The 14,413-nt window shown below is 48.6% G+C and overlaps 1 protein-coding gene across 1 annotated transcript in view; it reads right to left on the bottom strand.

The window, feature by feature from the left end:
* LOC138766103 (cytochrome P450 2C4-like) overlaps window positions 1–14,413 on the bottom strand; it is a 53,395-nt gene that overhangs the window by 7,040 nt on the left and 31,942 nt on the right. The window contains exon 9 of the mRNA XM_069943449.1: window positions 36–262. Within this exon, the coding sequence (XP_069799550.1) occupies window positions 36–262 (227 nt within the window). The remainder of the gene's footprint in view (window positions 1–35; window positions 263–14,413) is intronic.

Raw genomic sequence — 14,413 nt, 5'->3', positions numbered from 1 at the left:
CCAGAAATGGATGCAATAGAGATGTCACCACTTACCTTTTTTAAGCTTGGCAATAATCCATTAGACATAAGGTGTGGAGCGTTCCCTAAAACAGGCATTGGGAATGGTCCAGGGGGTAACGTCTTCCTCTTCCATATTAATTTTGCATAAGAAAAAACTATAATAAGTGTGGCGAAGCCCACCAGGCCAGCAGTGATGGAGTTTAGCTCAGTCATGTCTCTCTCATTCCCTGGAGCTGCTTCGCATCTGTGTAAGCAACTTTCTATACATTAAATAGGAAAGGAGAGGGGGTGGGGTGAAAAGTTGATAGAAAACTTGGCACTAGTTTCTATTTGTTCAGAGTATACAGTACATTCTTTCTGCTCTCCATAGGATTCCCATACACCAGATTCCTCCAGCGCAAAGTCTACAATTCTCGGCTGGGGTCTTAAATAAAGCTGTAAATAACTGAGCATGTGGCATTGTTGTATTTTAAATGCTGAATATATATTATCTTTATGGTTTCAAAATAACAAAAACATTAAAAATATAATTTTATATGTATATATATATATATTTTTTATTTTTTTACTTTAGAATTCTCTTTAAAAGTGATGTACACTCATGTAATATTTTTTAGTTAGGAGTCTAAAATAAAAACTTTGTAAAAAAAAAAAAATGTAAAAAATAAATAAAACCCTTCAATAAGAATATTCTATTGTTTTGTACTTACAGCTCCTATGAAGAGCTATGTATCTCCTTGGCAACAGACTGCTAACAAACCTTGTTGACATAGCGTAAGTTCCGCAGTAATCAGATTAGTGCGGTACTTACATTGTGCTGCAGGCTGAGGAAATCCTGGCCAGAGAGTATACACATGGAATACACTCCGGCCGGGATCCCTAGCAGCGCCGTAGTAAACTGACATGTCAGTTTTCTGCGCCCACTATTCATTGAACAGCGGCCGCAGAAAACCCTGTGAGCGCACACGATGGAGCGAGCGGCTCCGGCCGCATGGTTCATAGTGTGCAGTGGGGAGTTTTGATGCGTGTGCACACGAATGCGCCCGCATGAGAACTCAGCGGCGCTAAAGATCATCCGGCTGGTGCTGCAGAACAGGTCGGGATAATCTTTTCTGAGAGCGGCCGTTCCCTGACAAGTGTTGATCGAACTGTTAAAAAAAAGTTAGGTTTGAGTCGAACATCTCGATTTTCTCGAACTCAAACCGAACGGACCTTTTTACTGTTCGTTCGAGTTAGTGTTCGAGTTCAAGTTCGAGTGCCTTTTTGCCAGCCAATCACTGCAGAGCACATAGAAGTGTCAGAGACGTCATTGCTGAGGTGTAGGGGTCTCATTGGCTGCTAAAATCACATGACCATCTGATATATACTTCACTGTGATGTGTTCTGGGCGCCAATTTCTGCTCACTCACTTTGCTGTATAGACTGCTCTCTGTCTGTCTGTCTGCTTGCATGCTGCTATTTAGATTTGTTAGTTACTTTGTCGGGTGTTTAGCGAGATCAGGGACTTAGGGACGAGATCGGGGACTTAGGGACGAGATCGGGGACTTAGGGACGAGATCGGGGACTTAGGGACGAGATCGGGGACTTAGGGACGAGATCGGGGACTTAGGGACGAGATCGGGGACTTAGGGACGAGATCGGGGACTTAGGGACGAGATCGGGGACTTAGGGAGAAGTGTAGACTTAGATGGCATTTAACTCTCCATAGACAGCAATACTTGGGTTTGGTAAAGCTTGGTGACCTCCATTATTTTTTTCTTATTCACACTCAGTGCCCAAAAGTCAATTTTTATCAGTTTTTATGGCTGAATAATCATATTAAAAAACATCTTCAAAATCATCTATTATACGCATCTATCAATCATACATGGGAGTTGTTTAGTTCATTTTTGTCAGTTTTGGGGGTGAAATACCGTTTAATATACTGTGTTTATATATATATATATATATATATATATATATAGATACCATTTGCTTTTGTTTGTCATAGATAGATAGATAGACAAGGCCGGTTTTAGGCCAAGTGTGGCCCTGAGCAAAGTGGGGCCCCAAGTGCTCTTATATTGCACCACAACATGGTCATAGTTAAATCAGAGGGTGGTCTGACGGTAGCTTTGCTAGGGTCTTAATAGATTAGCTGCACAAGTCCCTACACTCGCACACACATTATTTCTATGAATTGACACCAAACAATGCTGCTGGGTGGAACCACACTAGGCGTACAAACAATGCTAAAACTGGCAAAATAGGGAAATATCAAACGTCATTCCCACATAAAACATCAGAAAAACACCAGAAACACTGGGACAAGGGGGAAACCTCATGATACCTAGCATGTATTGTATCCGTGTCCTGTTTTATTTATATGGGTATTCTAGGTTACAGAATTTTTAAATTTTACTGGGAAAGACAATGAAAATAAAAAAATAACTCATACTCACCTACCTCAGGGCTCCTCCTGCAATGTCTTATGGTCCCCTATTTAACGCTCTGGCTGCTACTTCCAAGACAGACTGGTATCAGCAGTGACAGGGAGCAGGACTATAGGGAGTGCAGGAGACGGGGAGCAGGGCTATAGGGAGTGCAGGAGACAGGGAGCAGGGCTATAGGGAGTGCAGGAGACGGGGAGCAGGGCTATAGGGAGTGCAGGAGACGGGGAGCAGGGCTATAGGGAGTGCAGGAGACGGGGAGCAGGGCTATAGGGAGTGCAGGAGACGGGGAGCAGGGCTATAGGGAGTGCAGGAGACGGGGAGCAGGGCTATAGGGAGTGCAGGAGACGGGAAGCAGGGCTATAGGGAGTGCAGGAGACGGGTAGCAGGGCTATAGGGAGTGCAGGAGACGGGGAGCAGGGCTATAGGGAGTGCAGGAGACGGGGAGCAGGGCTATAGGGAGTGCAGGAGACGGGGAGCAGGTCTATTGGGAGTGCAGGAGACAGGGAGCAGGGTTATTGGGGGTCTAGGGGGGACAAAGGAGGCAGGGAGCAGGTCTTCAGGGGATGCAGGAGGCACAGAGCTCCACTATGTCTGCACACATCACCTGTCCTCCCTTACCATCCCGACATCAGGGCCGTTTCTAGCACCGTGCAGGCCGGGCCACTGCACGGGGCGCTGACAGCTAGGGGGCACCCTCCCCCTCCTCACTCAGCAGCAGTTACATTGTGCACAGGCAGGCCCGCTCCTGCCATGAGGCAGACTGAGGCTTCAGCCTCAGGCGGCAGCTCCTGTGATCCTGCAGGGGGCGGCACAATCTTCCCTGACACTGTCATTTTAGTGAAGAGTAACTTCACTAAAATGACAGCAGCCCCGATCTCCTAGCAGTGCTCAGTCCCTGGCCGGCCCCCTGCCGCCCTCCCCAGGAACTGCCGGGCTACGTCTCTGTTATGTGTGACGTCACCCGGCAGTCTTCCTGAGGATTGGGTACATGCCTGCTCGGCCGGCCACAGCGGCTCCACATGCTGATCCCTCCTCCTCCCCAGTACTAGTAAGTATGTATAACAGGGCTGAGGGGGGAGGCTGATGGCTGAGGGTGATAATTGTTTGGGGGTCAGGGGCGGGGTCAGGTCTCAGAGCCCGTGAGGGAGCCAGGAGGTGGTAGCCGGAGCAAGGTCTGTAGTCACTGTGCCAGAGCCCATACAGGCAGTGCAGTGTGCTTCTAGGAGAGTGTGCACACCGGAGAGCACATCATCCGTCTTTGTAACAGCTGCAGACTGATAACAGCAGCAGACATAAGAGCAAACTCCTCCAGCACCAGAGCCATGTTGTATCCTGTCAGTCTGTGCTGCTCCTCCTGCCTGTGCTGGACTCCAGCCCCCTCCTCCACTACTATACCCCAGTTTATACCATAGTCTCTGGGATATAGTGGAGGTGGTGATATATAGCAGCACATGTGGATATATGTATACTGGGGCATGGTGGAGGTGGTGGTATATAGCAGCACATGTGGATATATGTATACTGGGATATAGTGGAGGAGGTATATAGCAGCACATGTGGATATATATGTATACTGGGGCATGGTGGAGGAGGAGGTATATAGCAGCACATGTGGATATATGTATACTGGGATATAGTGGAGGAGGTATATAGCAGCACATGTGGATATATATGTATACTGGGGCATGGTGGAGGAGGTGGTGGTATATAGCAGCACATGTGGATATATGTATACTGGGGCATGGTGGAGGAGGTGGTGGTATATAGCAGCACATGTGGATATATGTATACTGGGATATAGTGGAGGAGGTATATAGCAGCACATGTGGATATATATGTATACTGGTGTATAGTGGAGGTGGTGGTATATAGCAGCACATGTGGATATATGTATACTGGTGTATAGTGGAGGTGGTGGTATATAGCAGCACATGTGGATATATGTATACTGGGGCATAGTGGAGGAGGTGGTATATAGCAGCACATGTGGATATATGTATACTGGTGTATAGTGGAGGTGGTGGTATATAGCAGCACATGTGGATATATGTATACTGGGGCATAGTGGGGGAGGTGGTATATAGCAGCACATGTGGATATATATATACTGAGGCATAGTGGAGGAGGTGGTATATAGCAGCACATGTGGATATATGCATACTGGGGTATAGTGGAGGAAGTGGTGGTATATAGCAGCACATGTGGATATATGTATACTGGGGCATAGTGGAGGAGGTGGTGGTATATAGCAGCACATGTGGATATATGTATACTGGGGTATAGTGGAGGAAGTGGTGGTATATAGCAGCACATGTGGATATATGTATACTGGGGCATAGTGGAGGAGGTGGTGGTATATAGCAGCACATGTGGATATATGTATACTGGGGTATAGTGGAGGAAGTGGTATATAGCAGCACATGTGGATATATATATACTGGGGCATAGTGGAGGAGGTGGTGGTATATAGCAGCACATGTGGATATATGTATACTGAGGTATAGTGGAGGAAGTGGTGGTATATAGCAGCACATGTGGATATATGTATACTGGGGCATAGTGGAGGAGGTGGTGGTATATAGCAGCACATGTGGATATATGTATACTGGGGTATAGTGGAGGAGGTGGTGGTATATAGCAGCACATGTGGATATATGTATAGTGGAGGAGGTGGTATATAGCAGCACATGTGGATATTTGTATACTGGGGCATAGTGGAAGAGGTGGTATATAGCAGCACATGTGGATATATATATACTGGGGCATGGTGGAGAAGGTGGTATATAGCAGCACATGTGGATATATGTATACTGGGGCATAGTGGAGGAGGTGGTGGTATATAGCAGCACATGTGGATATATTTATACTGGGGCATAGCGGAGGGGTGGTATATAGCAGCACATGTGAAATAGTTGCTACACAATTGATTCTAGAATGGGGGGGGGCGCCATTTTAATTTTCGCCTCAGGCAGCAGAAAAGCTAGAATCGGCCCTGTGCACAGGGAAGCAGGCCCGGACTTCAGAGCGCCCCCACACACAGTACCTGGCTCCTGGGGGCTCCTTTGTGGCCTGTGACTAAAGGGAAGAGGATATAGGAGGCAGCAAGGACTCCTCCACGTTCCCCCTGCGGCTCTACACAGCATCCAGCACAGTCAGCAGCTCCTGTGTGAGGCGTCTCCTCCCCCGACCCGGCCTGCACACAGCTGAGGAGAAGCTTCCTGTAAGTGCTGCTGTCTGTAAGGAGGGGGGGGGGGGGGGTGGTCACTGTGGGGAATCAGCAGTACAGTGTTGGGGTTGTATGTGATTGTGGGGGAGCAGGGTGATGGGCAGCTTCATACCTCAGTCTGTACTTGATCTATCTTCCTTCTAACTTCCTTTCCCCTTAGCTGACAAGGCTCTGCAGCTTCAGTCAGGAGGAGGGGGTGGGGAGGGTTATTAGCATAGGACCTCTGCCTGGTGATTTAACCCTTCCTAGACTGCACCCAGCTACAAAAAGTTACTCCACTATATTTGTGTGTAAGGGTACAAACCCACACACCGTATACGCAGCAGATACGCAACAAATACGCAGCAGATTTAATGGTTTAGATTTGATGCTGTGTTCAATAATTTAGATCTAATCTGCTGCGTATTTGTTGCGTATTTGCTGCGTATCGCAGCAGTAAATACGCTGCGTATACGGTGTGTGGGTTTATACCCTTAAGAGTCCACTGTGCTGTGTATGTGTGATATCCTATGGTATGTATAGTGTGCTGTGTATGTGTGATATCCTATGGTATGTATAGTGTGCTGTGTATGTGTGATATCCTATGTTATGTATAGTGTGCTGTGTATGTGTGATATCCTATGGTATGTATAGTGTGCTGTGTATGTGTGATATCCTATGGTATGTATAGTGTGCTGTGTATGTGTGATGAGCTATGGTATGTATAGTGTGCTGTGTATGTGTGATATCCTATGGTATGTATAGTGTGCTGTGTATGTGTGATATCCTATGGTATGTATAGTGTACTGTGTATGTGTGATATCCTATGGTATGTATAGTGTGCTGTGTATGTGTGATATCCTATGGTATGTATAGTGTGCTGTGTATGTGTGATATCCTATGGTATGTATAGTGTGCTGTGTATGTGTGATATCCTATGTTATGTATAGTGTGCTGTGTATGTGTGATATCCTATGGTATGTATAGTGTGCTGTGTATGTGTGATATCCTATGTTATGTATAGTGTGCTGTGTATGTGTGATATCCTATGGTATGTATAGTGTGCTGTGTATGTGTGATATCCTATGGTATGTATAGTGTACTGTGTATGTGTGATATCCTATGGAATGTATAGTGTACTGTGTATGTGTGATATCCTATGGAATGTATAGTGTGCTGTGTATGTGTGATATCCTATGGTATGTATAGTGTGCTGTGTATGTGTTATATCCTATGGTATGTATAGTGTGCTGCTATGCTCTATATACTGCCTCCCAGAGGGTCACACAATAATATATACCGCCTCCCAGAGGGTCACACAGTAATATATACCGCGTCACAGAGGGTCACACAGTAATATATACTGCCTCCCAGAGGGTCACACAACAGTATAAACAGCCTCACAGAGGGTCACACAATAATATATACCGCCTCACAGAGGGTCACACAATAATATATATTGCCTCACAGAGGGTCACACAGTAATATATACCGCCTCACAGAGTCACACAATAGTATATACTGCCTCACAGAGGGTCACACAGTAATATATACAGCCTCACAGAGGGTCACACAGTAATATATATCGCCTCACAGAGTCACACAATAGTATATACTGCCTCACAGAGGGTCACACAATAATATATATCGCCTCACAGAGGGTCACACAGTAATATATACCGCCTCACAGAGGGTCACACAATAATATACAAGATATACACGGGGGGGGGCTATATTTCAGAGTCGCCCTGTTGCCAAAATGGCCTAGAAACTGCCCTGCCCGACATGCTGCAAACCCCGAAGCTGGAGGAGGATTGTCCAAGCAGGGGAGAGGGAAGGGAGGATTTCTTAAGGGAGCTTCTTAGGCTACGTTCACACAGAGCAAAAGGAGCGGATTACGCAAGGAAATATTTCCGCCTGAAATCAACTGACGCTGAATTCCGAGCAGAATATAAGCAGAATGTAAGCAGAATCCCTGCGTATTCTGCTAGGAAAGTGTTCAGCTCGTAATCAGCTCTTGACAAATTCAGCGCTGAATACTCGAGGAATCCGCGCTGAATCCGCATGCATTCAGCGCTGAAATTCAGCGAGTATTTGGCGAGTAAACTAGACTATACCAGAACATATACTAGAATCCTCCTCCCCCCCCTTTTCCCCATTTCCGCGCTGATTCAGCGAGTAATTTCCGCTTGTATTACGCTTGTATTCCGCGCTGAATCCGCGCTGAATCCGCGCTGAAACAGAAAATCAGAGCCCCATTGATTTGTATAGGCTTCCGCTAGCGGAAGAATGAACATGTTCATTCTTCTGGCGGAAAGCGGATTAGTTCAGTGCGGAAATTCCACTGTGTGAACTGCAGAGCAGAATTTCCATTCAACACAATGGAAATTAGCTCTGCACCTATTTTAACGGCTGAAATTTCAGCGCTGATTCAGCGCAGAAATTCAGCTGCTTTTGCTCAGTGGGAACGAGCCCTTAAGGTGGAACAGGCACTGTGTGTCTCCGCTAGCAGCAAGGTTTACTGTGACAGCTGCAGTAAACCTACTGCAGCTTTTTGGCATCACAGCAGCTACAGGGGGCCCCCTTGGGATGGGGGCCCTGCGCAATTGCCCTGTTTGCCTGCCCCCCCTAACGCCGGCCCTGGATATAGATATATATACCGTGTGTTATTGTCATACAGATATATATCTAGGAAATAGAGTTCTCTCTGTTGCTAAATCTTTGTCAATGGCCAAAAGTGTAATTTTCCCAGGGGTATTCCCCCAAAAATCATTTTTTGCATTAATAAATAACCCACCCATGGCTTTCCATCTTTCCAATATTCCAAGCTGGGTGACGTCCATTATACTGACTACTATACAAGATGCTGGGAAAGCTGGGTGACCTCTTTATACTGACTACTATACAAGATGCTAGGAAAGCTGGGTGACCTCCATATACTGACTACTATACAAGATGCTGGGAAAGCTGGGTGACCTCCATATACTGACTACTATACAAGATGCTAGGAAAGCTGGGTCACCTCCATTGTACTGCCTACTATACAAGATGGTAGGAAAGCTGGGTGACCGCTATTATACTGACTACTATACAGGATGCTAGGAAATATAGGTGACCACCAGTGGCGTCGCTAGGCACAATCATACGGGGCCTTAGCCCTGAACGAATTTTGCCTAGGCCCGAAAGTTATTTGCTACTGCCGCCACCAGCCTGCGCCAAATTTTGCAGCAGCCTCGACTTCTGACCCCTGGCCTGACGCGCACCTCGGATTGGCCGCCCTCAGGTACCGCTCAGTTTCTCCTCTTTTCAAATCCATTCCTGGCTTTGGCAACCAAAATCTGTCAGATAAATCTTCCTGTGTAAACGCACTATAAGATGTTTGTCTGGCAGGTTCTGAAGAGATGAATTGCAGCTGGAAGAAATCATCATGGTGGTCTATGCCGGATGGAGAGGAAAAGGGAAAGAAAACAACTCAGATCAAAGAAGACGTCACCAGTGAGTCACTGAATGAGGTTTTTTGCATTTTGTAGAACGTTATCTGGTAGGAGTTCCTGAGGTAGAAAAGGTTGGGGAACACTGGCCTAGAGGATAGGAGCTAGGGCAGACCTCCCAGAGGCTGTGTGTACAGGGGGAGCTGTGAAGGAGCTGCCTGGACAGTGGTATGCACCATTACCGATGACAGTGACCCTGAAAGGAGCCCAGGGCGGGTGGCTGCCTGTGTCTGCTTAGCAGCAGTTATGAGTGGAGGAGACAGAGCTGGGCTAATAGAGCGGTCATTGGGGTTACTAGCCTCTGCACTGGGCTCCTTCGCTAACCGCTTATGAAGGAACTCAGAGGGACCGTGCCCTGGATGTTTTAGGACCCTAGCAATGCCCCTGGTGACCACCATTATACTGCGTACCATACAAGATGCTAGGAAAGCTTGGTGACGGCCATTATACTGCATACTACACAAGATGCTAGGAAAGCTTGGTGACCGCCATTATACTGCCTACAATACAAGATGCTAGGGAAGCTGGGTGACCACCATTGTACTGCCCACTATACAAGATGCTTGCAAAGCTGGGTGACCGCCATTATATTGACTACTATACAAGATGCTGGGAAAGCTGGGTGACCTCTATTATACAAGATGCTGGGAAAGCTGAGAGACCTCCATTATACTGACTACTATACATGCTAGGAAAGCTGAGTGACCTACAACTGGCCTACAACTGGCCGCCTCAACTCTGCTACGTCACTACTGCCTCAATGCTGCTATGTCACTACCTTACTACCTCAACTCTGCTATGCCACTGCCGCCTCAACTCTGCTACGTCATGCCACCTCAACTCTGCTACATCACTACCTTACTACCTCAACTCTGCTATGTCCATACCTTACTACCTCATCTGTGCTACGTCACTGCTGCCTCAACTCTGCTAGATCATTATCGACTCACTTTGTTACATCACTACCTTACTACGTCAACTCTATGTCAATCTCTCAACTCTGCTACCTCAGTTATCCATTAAAAGGAATTAAGTATTTTACCTTCTTAAATTTTTTTTCTGTCATTCTTAGAGCCAAATTGTCTTCACTAAGTTGTTCCATGTATCCAGTTTACTCTTCTGGATTGTAATTCCAGCTTTTCCTCACCTGTATAGGTATAAAAATTAACCCAAACATCTCCCATTGACTTTAATGGAGTTTGAGTTTGAGTCAAAACCCGAACCGAACACCACTACTGTTCAAAGGTTTGACTCCAACTCAAACATTTTACTGTTCGATTATCACTACCCGGGTCAAGGAATGGCCGGTCTCTTACAAGGTCAGAACATGGCCTAATTCTGCAAGCATGTTTTACTCTTGCCATCTGCTCCCTCTTTACCATCTGAATGTTATCAGTTATCAATTTGTTTGCAGTCTGTTACTATGGAGACATATAGGTTTGTAAAGATTTTTCCTTACTTAAACAATTGCTTCATATTTTTCATATTGGTTGGAACAATAAAAATGGGTTACATTTGCTTTAAAGTGGTGATCCTGGGCTACAAAAACATGTCCACTTTCTTCCAGAGAGAAGAAACAGGGAGGTACGGACACAACAAGACAGTGGGCCCTGAGTCTGAACCCAGCCACTGTCCCTACCTGCTTGCCTCAGTCGGCCCGAGGTGGCCGTGGACAACCACGAAGGCGTTCCCCACGCTGTATACGTGGAACACTCAACAGGACAGACAAACAAAACACAATAAGGATAGTCAATGAGCCAAGTCAGAACCAAACGGACAACACAGTACAAAATCAGCAACCAATCGGATAGTCAGAAAGTCAGACGGGAGGTCGGATAACAAGTCGAGCAAACAGAGGGATTAGGAAAGGGGATCGCAGGAGTAGACAGGGAAGCTGGGACCAGGGAGTTAACCTATTAGCCAGCGATCAGTAAATGACCGCTGGCTCTTTAAATACAGGACCAGGAGCCCGGACCAGATCATCATTGGTCTGGACTCCTGAGCCTTCATTATGTGCAGCTGTAACACTGCAGAGTGTCAAACACCGCACAGCTGAGCGGCCGAGTAAATGGAGCCCGCGGCGTCCCTGGTTACTAGGGACGCCGTCGGGTATCCGTGACGTCACTAGGGAGGACGTCGGGAGGCGGCACCAAGAGGACAGAGCTGGATCCCGGTCAGGTAAGTTCCTGACACATAGTTAACCAAATAAATATCTTCCTCTGAAGGCAAGTGCATGACTTGTAGTCTTCAATATTTAACATTCTGACCCTTACCCCCTTGTCTGCTGTTTTAGGACCCTTTTAGATGGCCCAAGCCCATCTGTAAATCAGCGTGATTTTGGTGATTGGTACTTGTTTACAGTGCCTTTACAAGGTTCAATCAGTCATGGTCACCCAAACAGACTTATACTTTCAGTGGAGTATTGTCCCTGGCTACAGTTTTGCCATGATTAGCAAAACATGTATGCTTTTTTACCACAATTTTGCAAAAATCAGGGCAGCTTGACATTATCTATCCTGTACTACAAACACCATGCTAGTGCTACCATATGTACAGTAGGGTAGGGGGGTCCAGGATTAGTGAACAGCCCGGGGCCAGTGGCGTAGCCACCGTGGTCGCGGGGGTCGCCGCCGCGACCGGGCCCGCCACAAAGGGGGGCCCGCGGGGCCCTCCCTTTTAATCACTCTTGTGACCGCAAGCATTGTTTTGCTTGCGGTCACAAGAGTCCGACTCTGTCTTCCCCCGGCTGCTGCGCAGCTGCCGGGGATGTCGCGTCTTATCCCCGGCAGCGCACGCATCCCAGAGCTCCCTGCGCGCCTTGGGCCCTGACTTCCGGTTCCGGCGCGCAGGGAGCTCTGGGATGCGCGCGCTGCCGGGGATAAGACGCGACACCCCCGGCAGCCGCACAGCAGCCGGGGACAAACCGAAGGAGTGAGGATCAACGTGGGAGCGCGTTGTCAGGTGAGTTAAGTTTTGTTTTTTATCAGCCTGTACGGGTGGGGGGAAAGAGGGGACAATCTATGAGGGTGGGGGGAAAGGGGACCATCTATAAGGGAGGAGGGGGGGGGGTGAAGGGGACCATCTATAAGGGAGGAGGGGGGGGGTGAAGGGGACCATCTATAAGGGAGGAGGGGGGGGGTGAAGGGGACCATCTATAAGGGAGGAGGGGGGGGGGTGAAGGGGACCATCTATAAGGGAGGAGGGGGGGTGAAGGGGACCATCTATAAGGGAGGAGGGGGGGGTGAAGGGGACCATCTATAAGGGAGGAGGGGGGGGGTGAAGGGGACCATCTATAAGGGAGGAGGGGGGGGGGGGGTGAAGGGGACCATCTATAAGGGAGGGGGGGTGAAGGGGACCATCTATAAGGGAGGAGGGGGGGGTGAAGGGGACCATCTATAAGGGAGGAGGGGGGGTGAAGGGGACCATCTATAAGGGAGGAGGGGGGTGAAGGGGACCATCTATAAGGGAGGAGGGGGGGTGAAGGGGACCATCTATAAGGGAGGAGGGGGGGTGAAGGGGACCATCTATAAGGGAGGAGGGGGGGTGAAGGGGACCATCTATAAGGGAGGAGGGGGGGTGAAGGGGACCATCTATAAGGGAGGAGGGGGGGGGGTGAAGGGGACCATCTATAAGGGAGGAGGGGGGGTGAAGGGGACCATCTATAAGGGAGGAGGGGGGGTGAAGGGGACCATCTATAAGGGAGGAGGGGGGGGGGGGGTGAAGGGGACCATCTATAAGGGAGGAGGGGGGGTGAAGGGGACCATCTATAAGGGAGGAGGGGGGGGGTGAAGGGGACCATCTATAAGGGAGGAGGGGGGGTGTGAAGGGGACCATCTATAAGGGAGGGGGGGGTGAAGGGGACCATCTATAAGGGAGGAGGGGGGGTGAAGGGGACCATCTATAAGGGGGGGGGTGAAGGGGACCATCTATAAGGGAGGGGGGGGTGAAGGGGGCCATCTATAAGGGAGGGGGGTGAAGGGGACCATCTATAAGGGAGGGGGGGTGAAGGGGACCATCTATAAGGGAGGGGGGGGGGTGAAGGGGACCATCTATAAGGGAGGGGGGGTGAAGGGGACCATCTATAAGGGAGGGGGGGTGAAGGGGACCATCTATAAGGGAGGGGGGTGAAGGGGACCATCTATAAGGGAGGGGGGGTGAAGGGGACCATTTATAAGGGAGGGGGGGTGAAGGGGACCATCTATAAGGAAGGGGGGGAAGGGGACCATCTATAAGGGAGGGGGGTGAAGGGGACCATCTATAAGGGAGGGGGGAGAGGGGGCCATCTATAAGGGAGGGTGGGGGGAGAGGGGCCATCCATAAGGGAGGGTGAGGAGAGAGGGGGCCATCTATAAGGGAGGGGGTAAAGGGGGCCATCTATATGGAGGGGGGAGAGGAGGCCATCTATAAGGAGGGGGTACAGGGGGCAATCTATAAGGAGGGGGAGAGGAGGCCATCTATAAGGGAGGGGGTAGAGGGGGCCATCTATATGGAGGGGGGAGAGGAGGCCATCTATAAGGGAGGGTGGGGGGAGAGGGGGCCATCTATAAGGAGGGCAACATGGGGGGAGAGGGGCCATCTATTTGGGGGGGGGCAACATAGGAGGAGAGGGAATACACAGAGGGGGGCATATATTATTAGGGGGTCACATAGAGTCAGGGCTACCCACTAAAGGAGTGTGTAAAGGGGACAATACAGATGTGCAGTGTGTATATAGATGAGGATGGTGCCAGAGTGAGGAGACTAATATGTCTGTCTGGCAGATTCTGTGGATTTGTGGCTCGGAGAAGTTCTCATAACGGCCCAGGGCAAATGGAGAAGAAGATGAAAAGGGAAGAACTCCGATCAGAGAAGACGTCCCCCTGTGAGTCACCTGATATATCTGCACTGTAATGTATATGGTGTATAGAGCCTGTGTAGAGCTGGGGCCACCTCTATATGACTGGATGAGGTGATTTAGTGTACTGGATTTGGTCAGTAACAATATGGTGGTGATGGTAGTGGTTGTGGTGTGGCAGTAATGTTTCCATCCTATATACTGGTATTACTGGTAATATAGGTCTCAGTATACAGGATTTGGTCGGTAACAGTATGGCAGTAATATGTATGGTGATAATACTTTCTCTTCCAATATGCTGGTGTTAGTGGTAATATCTGTCTTGGTGTGTATATATATATATATATATATATATATATATATATATATATATACACACCAATAGCATCACTTGGACGTGAAAGGAGGGGGGGGGGGGCCAAGTTGGCCTCTCGCACCAGGGCCCAGGA

Source organism: Dendropsophus ebraccatus, chromosome 10 (genome assembly GCF_027789765.1).
Source record: "Dendropsophus ebraccatus isolate aDenEbr1 chromosome 10, aDenEbr1.pat, whole genome shotgun sequence".
In the NCBI taxonomy this organism is placed as follows: domain Eukaryota; kingdom Metazoa; phylum Chordata; class Amphibia; order Anura; family Hylidae; genus Dendropsophus; species Dendropsophus ebraccatus.
Note: the sequence above shows the minus strand (reverse complement) of the source record. Positions and strands in the feature narration are given on the sequence as shown.